Here is a 9,528-nt window from a genome sequence, read left to right as displayed (position 1 = left end):
CCAACCTGGTCTGGAACACCCCCAGTGATGGACCATCCACAACTTCCCTGGGCAACCTGTGCCAGTGTTTCATAACCCTCATAGTGAAGAACTTCCTCCTTACATCTAATCTACCCTCTTCCATTTTGAACCCATTACTCCTTGTCCTATCACTACAAGGCCTTTCAAAATGTCCCTCCCCAGCTTTCTTGTAGACTCCCTGCAGATCCTGGAAGGCTGCATGAAGGTCTCCCCAGAGCCTTCTCGTCTCCAGGCTGAACAACCCAAATTCTCCAGCCTGTCCTGGTAGCAGAGCAGGATAATCCCCTCCTTTGACCTGCTGGCCATGCTTCTTTTGATGAGGACCAGGATATGGCTGGCTTTCTGGGCTGCACTCACATTGTTGGCTCAATATATTTGAAATTAACAGAAACACTATGCCTTAAAATTAAGCACATGTAGAGACATTATCAAAATTGGAGCATCTCAACTGACTTGAAGTGCATTTAAATCTTACTGTTCCAACCTTTACACTTAACCTTAAAAGAAATTCATGCTTGAAAGTGCCACTTAGAACAATATGTATGTAAGAACTGGACATTTTCATTTCTGTTTCTATAATGCTAGAAACAGACCAAAGATGATTGAAAATCCGAGCAGTTAGCAGTGCTGAACTTATCAATCTCATGACAATTTGTGAAATCCTTAGAGAACTTGTCAGTCAAGGCAAAGGTTAAGGTGTGGGGTACATGGCCCTGTGCCTCTCTCAGGGAGTTCACACATGCAGAAGGGAAACCTAGCTGACAAACCCAAGAATTTAGGTTTTGGTCTGAGTAAATAAAGACGACCAGAAAATTTGGATGCTCAGCATCATTTTTCATCAGCCATAGTCCTTTATTTGGGCTTTTATGTTGCTGGTTGATGGTGAGATGACAGCAGACTGACAGACTTGTCGCCTCTGTCAAAATATTGCCACTGCAGACCAGCATAGGAGCTTCCACAGTGGGATCTTGGCCCTGATTTTTGGAGAAATGTAGATGCTTTCAGAATTAAATCATACCCTTCAATTAAAACAATCTCAAAATCCTGTCAACCACTGTGTATTTGTGGTAACATTATTTTCTCATAATGGCCACTTAAAATTTTTCCATGTTTGTTTCTCTAGCTGATGGATCATTTGAAAGCTGGTATTGAAGACATATGTGGACATTGGAGTCATTATCAGCTGAGAGATAAGTAAGCATCTCTTATTGCAGCCTCCTGCAATAAAATAACCTATCTATCATGTAAAATACAATAGGTAAATAGAATAGGAAATCAATCTTGTGCCACATAAAGCTAAAATAGCATGAAAGTATTGGGGATGCATGCAATATCTCTTTTGAAAAAGTGAACTCCTGAGTAATCATTATCTCTTGGGAGTGCAGTGCTCCTATATTGCCTGCTAAATTGCTTCTGCACAAAAAAAAAAAAAAAAAAAAAAAAAAAAAAAGGCAGAAAATAAGCCCTGTGAAAGAAAAACACAGCACAGGATCTCAGGCTGCAGACATCAGCCTGTGCACGTTGCTTTGGCATAAATCTTAGATCCACAGCAGTGATCCTTTAGGTCTGGATTTAGAATAGAAGCTACAGAAGGTGTCAGTGCTTCATTGAGTTTTGCTGTAAGCCTCCACAGCAAATATGATCCCTTGTTGGTGAGTGCATATTCAATAATAATTAGTCACCTGTTCTTAGAGGTCTTTATATTCAGTAATATTTAAAATAAGACTGCTGAAGGTAAGGGTTGAATTTATGTATCTAGTAGTGTAAACAGATACATTCGAGCTGGTTTCACTTAGAAATGCAGGACCTGTGTGGTATCTTCTATAAGCAGGATGAGGTGGAGTCTCACCTCATCGTTTTTCTGCTGAGACTTCTTTGCTGGAGTCTTCTGTCTCACCTCTCAGCACTGCACCCCATTTATCCATCTGGGAGTCTTCTAAGACATGGGGCAACACCTTTCATGACCAGGTGTCTTCCTGTGGAAATCAGGAAATAAGAGCAGGAAGAAGGTGGCTGGTTTGCACCAAGTTCTTGACCTAACAGGCAATATCAGTATGTCCAGGGCATGTACCCCAGCCAAGAAACTAAGATGTCCTCTTGGCTCTCCCAGTATGGAGATAGATAGCTTTAGGATGTCCATTGGGACCACATTACTGACTGTGCAGTTAATAAGCTGAACAAATCCTCTTGGAGCAGTAATTCCATTGAAATAGCTGCATTTCCATGTATCAGTGAGAAAATGTTATCTCCCTTTATCTCACATCTACCCAACAGCTATGAATTTTGTCCAAACTAGTATAATGGAGTGTTTCAGTTCAGAGGCAGATTCAAATAACACACTGTAGGTGAAATGTAAGAAGATTGTATGAAGAGGTATTCCCTAGACTTACCGTCGTACCTTTAAAGACATATAGCATATGTATATCAGAATTAATTACCTAAGTGAGGACACTCTAGGATGCTTTCTGTTACATTTGTGTAACAGCAAACATAAGGAGCTCTAATCCCAGTGGAAACTTTTGTGTACTTATCTCTGCTACTAATGTATAAAACCCAGCCTTTGTTAACAAAATATACAAATTCTGCAGAGCTTTTCCTAGCATTGTGGAGCACCTTACCTTGCTGTGCTAAACTGCTCCTTTGGAAGAAACACAGAAGAAGATTTGATGTTCTGCTAAACACCTGCCTGACAGCACATACCTGTCCCAAAGAAAACACACACACACACATTCACATTCAAATTCTGCCACACGTTAGCCATCTTTTACAATCTTCAGCATGTGAGCACATAGTATTTTGTGGTCCATTCAATTTCTCTGTTATTCAGAACACAAAGAAATGTATTTTCTCTGCTCTAATTGTCAGGATTCAAAATTACCAGCAACATAATGGGTCCAAACTACTGTAACTGCTGGGCCATTTAGAACTTCATTGGTGGCTGGCTGAATAGGCCAGGATTACTGTAAGAGCAGCTGCTGCTGTTATGCCCCACTAGAATACAACACTTGTACAAATGTGTGGAGACTGGCCATATTCTGTTCTGACAAATGGGGCTCTGCTATATGCAAACACACCCCCAGCCCTCCTCTTTGCTCTGATTGCAGCTTGTTTTGTTCTTTTGTCTGGTGAGCTCTGCAGTCTCTGTGGACCAGTAAACCATGCCAAATGTCCTCCTAAAGGTTTCCACACGAACCATATATGTGTGCATGTGAATGAAGATCATCTTGTACCACAGAGATAAAAAAATTTCCTTTTCTTACACTTTGTTTTTAATATCTCTTTTGCAGATTTAAGAAGTTTGACAACAAGTATTTGAAGAAAATCTTAATTCGGGAACACCAGCCCAAATCCAGCATTGTGTCGTTGTACAAAAAGATGGAGATAAAACTGGCCATTGAGATGGCCGAGAGTGGCATGAAAATTCCAAAACCATCCACAGAGTCTTTACAGTGAGTACCTACCTCCTGACCCCTTGCAGAGTAGGGACAGGAAGGAAGGAGACAAAAATGAGGAAATACCCAAAGGATTTATGACTTCAACAGAAATGTAAGGAAAAAAAAAAGACAGATGAGTTTGGTACTCCTCATCTTTACACTTTGGCTCTTTGTTCACAGTGAATGTTAAAACCAGGGACAATTTTTCTGTTTCTCTTTAACGATAGGCAATTCTGAAGCAGTATCATGAGTCAGGCACAGAAGCCACTGTGGCTACTTTAAATCACAGCAGTGATTCAAGGTGGCCATACTTGTCACACAGCTGGCAAATGGGTTTTGCTTATCACTTCTAGGTGCTCAGAGGCCTGCAGGAGAGCTTGGAGCACAGGTTCTGACTCTGTTATCCCAATCACAGATTTTTGCTGGGAGCAGATTTCCTTGTAGCACTTGTAATTTTTGCTAATTCAGCTTGCAGTCCCTCAAGACAGTCCCTGTCTTGCCATATTTTGGTACTTCCATAAGAAATTCATCCAATTTTAGAGCAGCCCTGCAGAGAAGGACTTGAGGGTATTGGCTGATGGAAAGCTGGATGTGAGCAGGATGGATATGTACCCTTGCAGCCCAGAAGGCCAACTGCATCCTGGGCTGCATCAAAAGAAGTGTGGCCAGCAGGTCAAGGGAAGTGATTCTCCCTCTCTGCTCTGCCCTGGTGAGATGCCATCTGGAGCACTGCATCCAGCTCTGGAGTCCTCAGCAGGGGAAAGACATGGGCCTGCTGGAGCAGGTGCAGAGGAGGGCCACAAAAATGATCAGAGGGAAGGAACACCCCTACTATGAGGACAGACAGGGAGTTGGAGTTGTTCAGCCTAGAGAAGAGAAGGCTCTGGGAAAACTTTATTGCAGCTGCCCAGTACTCAAAGGGGGCTGGTAAGCAAGATGGGGACAGAATTTTTTTAATAGGCCCTGTAGCAACAGGGCAGAGGATAATGGTTTTAAACTAAAAGAGGCCAGATTCATAATAAATATAATGAAGAAATTAATTACAATGAGGGTGGTGAGATGCTGGAATGTGTCAGGTCAGCCTGATCTAGTTGAAGGTGTCCCTGCTTATTGCAGGGGTTTTGGACTAGATGACCTTTAAACGCCCCTTCCAACCCAAACCATTCTGTGAGGCTATGATTCTACAAAACAGTAATGCCACTTGGCATCAGACAGACCAGGGGAGAAAACTGGTGGGATCTGCAGAGCTTTCACTGAGGGAGCTGTCCTCTAGGAGAGAAGTCTGTACAAATCTTCACTCCTGCATACTTTAACTGCTGTGCATGTATTTATTGTCACAGTGCAACCCACTGTCCAGAGGGTGGTCTGCTAATGGCACTTGCCCCACAGACTCTTTCCTGGGCTCCTGCTGGCCACAGTTGTTGCTGCTGCCTGACCTCTCTGCTGCTTCATCCTTTAACCCCTCTCCATTTTGCAGCAGTCTCTGGCGAGACCAAACATACCTTCTTTTTTGAATGATCATCTCAACCTATACGGGACAATCCAATTACCGACTGGATGTTAAATTAAAAATCTCTCCTGAAACTTTGGTTTAATCATGTCAAGATTCATCTGCTTTCTTGAAACTGATGCCAGCATGCAACATAAGACTATCCCTTTTCTTTCTAAATCATGGTTTGCTGAATGGATGCTATTAAAGATCGAGTGTCTGTCAGGCTCCCTTCTGTCTGCTGTATTCTCTTAACTGTTCTGAGCCAAGAGAAAATGTGTAAGGTTGGTAGACAATCTGTGGCAATCAAACCATATTCCTCTTCTTTTCTTGAGGAAAAGTAAAAAAATAAAACAAATTGCTTCGGCATAGTTCAGAAATTCTCTTCTGAGCTGAGAATTTAGATTGAAAAATATTCTATGATAAACAGCTGATCTGATGGACTAGGGTTTTTTTGCCAGCTCTACTCTGGCTGTAATTTAATTTTACTGTGCATCAACCTCTGACAAACAGGTTCTCCTACTGAGACAGCTTTTTAAAAAACGAAGTGTCAACTTCAAAAAACAAAACACAGCCTGTGGCCCAGAAACATTCTCATTCTTGGAGGATCTGGGAGTGTTCTAGGAAAATGTTTTCCCAGCTCTGTTTGTTGATAGGGGTCTGCTGTTGAGCACTGGAGGAGGCAGGATAGTAAGCTAGTCGTTGGATCTTTGGTCCAAGCCAATGCAGCAGTTCTTATATCTCCATTCTCCTGAGCAATTAAATTAACCTGTTTAAGACTAAAACATTTCTAAATGTATTTGTAAACTGTTTGATTGTTAACGTTGAAACAGCCTGCACCTGAAGTCCCTGTCTTTGATGAGGGTACAAAAATGCAGTCATGAGCAAGTTGAGATTTGGAATAAAATTCCAGTGTAAAGCATGTAAAGCAGGTGAAAGCACTGAAAGCAAAGTAAGGCATGGAAAGTGGTATTTGCAGTGCCAGAGTAGTGACAAAACTCTCTCGCTGGTGCTTCTGATCAATTCTGCAGCCTTTAGGCACATGAGGGGAAATGCTCAGTAACAATCAAAGCAGATCCCCATCTTTGTGAATTAGCATTATGCTCAGAAATTGCATTCATGCTGGTGTGATTCCTGCAGGTGGAGTGGGTGTCCAATGGGCAGTAAGTATTTCCAGTGTGGACTGGAGGAATTTGCCCATGTACTACGCGAAAAAGAATCCACATTTGAATGAATATAGAGCATTTTGTTATGGTTTTGCAGAATATAAGCCTTAGGAATAAGGATAGAAATAACAAAAGCTGGCCAAAGTAGATGTTATCAAAACTGTGTTTGTATGGCTGCTTTTGGAGGAAATATGCCCATTAGAGAGAAAAATGGTTTGATGCTGAGCTTACTTAATGTTGGCTTCATATTATTGCAATACTTGATTAAATCTTAGAAGGCATCAATACAGTACAGATCAGAATCAAGTGCCATATTGTCATTTGTGGTGGTGCATTTGTTGAAGATCTGTGCCTGATGTATGTTACTTCCTTCACAAGACTAGTGAAGACTGGTGAAGAGCTCACAAGGTAAAAAAAAATTTAGATATAAAATGTAAAATACAATCTTACAAGGTTTGTAGAAGGTTTATCTTATTTCCTCCATGTATCAACTATCTCCGTGTCTAAAGAAGAAAGAGATACTGTCATGATACTCATTGCAAAAAGACAGTCAGTTTTCACGGCCTATTATCATTTCAGTATTTTCTTCATAAATACATCTCCTACGCTGTGCTTTGTTGTAACATGCTGGAAGTTTCAGTAAGAACAAAGAAACAGTTTCAATACAGATGGTTTTATGGGTTTGGTAACATACCAAACTTGTTTGTGTTTTTCTGTACGTTCTGTTTTAATACATTGATACTGCAAATGATACTGCAAAATCTAAAAGCAATCTGTTCTTTATTACCATACCTGTGCACTGTTATCATTTGGGTAGGTTAATATCTAACCCCATTAAAAGAATACACATTTTTTATATATGCTCCAGAACAATAGAGACTATCTTCATGCTGTTTGTTCTCTCACTGTCTCAGCTCAGCTGAAACTCAGGAAATTTTGTTTACTCTACTTAAATCACTTTAAAAACAATATGATAACCCTTTAAATAACTTAGGACTAGCCACTTCTGTGCTGCCATGTGGGGAAGGGGGTCAGGTATGCAACTGGGAAAGTAAAGAGATGATCTGACATCTTCCCAGTGGAGTTCTGCTTTCCCGTTTAGCTGCTTTCCCTTATTTATTCCAAACTGTAAGGTATAAAGATGCTGTGGAGCCATTCACTGAAGTGCAGATCAGAGAGACAGTTATTCCCTGTGATGTCAAAGCCACTTGCACCAACGCTATCAGTTCAATTTGCATAACACAAATGAGCCGAACCTGCATTTTATAGATCACTACCCCCTGACAGGCTAGATTGCCATTAGTCCCCAGGGCCTGTGCTTGTGTTTGCTCTCTGTTGTTGAGAACTGATGAATAATGATTTAACATTTGTTGGGAAGGATTTATCAGGGCCAGGATAAGATTTCTGGTCAAATCCAGAAAGGGAGTCCTTTTCTTGTCAATAGTTGAGCGGTGGACTCCCTGGTCTCTCATGTCTCAGGGAGATCCTTAACCTGTTGGTTACCCCAGCCCTATCTCTAGCAATACACCTTAACCTACTGTCAGTTGATTTCTTCCTTTTTACTTCATGAAAAATTTGACAGATCTCAGTTTTGGTCTGATGCAGAATGAAAACACATTCTGAAATCTTTGAAATATATCAGGAATTGAAATATAGAAGGAAATGTTGAAATGTATCAGGAATTAATTCATATATTCCAGGTATTTTGGACAGGGCCAGGCCACCAGTGCTTAATGTCTGCTGATGGTAGGAGGAAGTAAAATGTAGAATCCAGGCAGTTTATGATAGTCCTACAACTTTTCAAGATGCTTATTTTAGATTATAGTAAAAAACAGTGGTAATCTTGTTAAACTACCTCTAAGTAGTACCAAGCTTTTTCTAATATTTACCACAGAATCCACCTTCCCTTGCCATTAAAAGGTTTAAATTTCTTTTGGAGGGAATATGAAATAAATGCACACAAAGCTTTGGCAATACTGTACATTGATATAATCCATTTTTTTCATTGCACAATTTATAGCTAATACCTCAAACCATCACTTAGCTGAGAACAAAGGTTTGCAATTACTTTTTTTTTTTTTTTTTTTTTAAGAGGCAGGAAAGCAAAATGAAGAAAGGAAAAAGCCAAAACCAAGATTAATTCATACTGATTCATCCTGGATGATCACTATCTATTTCCCTTTCTTTTCTTGGGAATTCAGCCAGATGCTACCTCTCACACAGACTGTCCGATTTAGCAAAACCAGTTAATATTTCACAACAGTCCTCCCCCATTGTTTTGCTAATGAAAAAGCCAGGCAGCTACAAGTGACTGTGGTCTTCTTGTCACAGGTTGCTAAAAACACAAAGATGACTATCTTTTAGGTACTTCTTTAATTTAAAATTGAGAAACAGTTTCAGCAGTTCATCCTATACAGCCTCCTCACCCTGGGTGAGGAAACAGGGCAGGCCTCTCAGACTCCTTAGTTGGCAAGTGTTTTAGTTCTTAAAAGATTTGTTGCACATTCTCAAGAGTTAAAACTAGCCGAATCACAAGGAACAGACTGCTAGACCATGGTGAAGAACGTGTTCAGACAGAAAATCATAGAATCCTTTAAGTTGGAAGGGACCTTCAAGATCATCAAATCCAACCATTTGGAAACTTGCAGCCCCTTCCTGAATGTATGGATGGTTGTTGCCCAGTCTAACCCTTAAATATGAACTACCTTATGAAGCTCTGAGAGAGAAGAGTTTCTGCTGCCAGGTGTATGAGGGCTTAGGACTCATTCTGACTAACCAGTATATTGTTAAAACCTGGCAAAAAAAGCAAAATCTGATGGGTTTTATTCGTCTTTGGATGATTCCAAATTTATTTGTCTTTCAGTTGTCACTGATCACTGAAAGGCTCTTCATAGCCTTCTGTTCTGGCACTAAAAATAGACCACACATCATTTAATGGGACTAGCATTTAATCAACTCATTCATATCCTATTTAGACTTCTCTTTTATTTACAGGGGCGGCAGAAATCACCGTGCGCACAGGCTCTCCCCCGCAGAGGTGGAGTCCATGAGAGATGTCCTGGCACATAATCTATACCAAGTGCGACAAAGGGTGCGTAAGCCACCCACTGGCGCGCACCGTGGGCAGGCTGAAAATCCCCTCCGATACCGCAGCCACGGCGGCAGGGAGCGCGGGGCCCGGCCCCGGGGGAACGCTGAGGGGGAACGCTGAGGGGGAACGTGGGCCCGGAGAAGGCGGGGAAGGAGCCCCGCCTGGCTCGGAAAAACGGGATAGCAGGTTTATTTCCCCATCAGCTTTCCACCGCGAGGGGAAAGCCGGGGAAACCCGTGAGCGAGCTGTAGAGGTCAGGCTTCCCTCGCCGCACGGCTCGGAGGCCGCGCCGCTGGGGGCCGCGGGGCCACGTCCCCGCCCTGAGGC

At 41.7% G+C, this 9,528-nt stretch overlaps 1 protein-coding gene across 1 annotated transcript in view; it reads left to right on the top strand.

Annotated features, from left to right (window-relative positions):
• Positions 1–9,321, top strand: part of LOC103768647 (sodium/hydrogen exchanger 4-like) — a gene marked incomplete at its 5' end in the record, with an annotated part of 17,679 nt that extends 8,358 nt beyond the window's left edge. Inside the window, 3 exons of the mRNA XM_008935798.1 lie at positions 1,145–1,215; positions 3,309–3,470; positions 9,105–9,321. Of these exons, the coding sequence (XP_008934046.1) occupies positions 1,145–1,215; positions 3,309–3,470; positions 9,105–9,321 (450 nt within the window). The remainder of the gene's footprint in view (positions 1–1,144; positions 1,216–3,308; positions 3,471–9,104) is intronic.
• Positions 9,322–9,528: the final 207 nt, after the last annotated feature.

Source organism: Merops nubicus, unplaced genomic scaffold, assembly GCF_000691845.1.
Source record: "Merops nubicus isolate BGI_N331 unplaced genomic scaffold, ASM69184v1 scaffold18552, whole genome shotgun sequence".
Lineage (NCBI taxonomy): Eukaryota > Metazoa > Chordata > Aves > Coraciiformes > Meropidae > Merops > Merops nubicus.
This window is presented reverse-complemented; position numbering and strand designations above follow the sequence as displayed.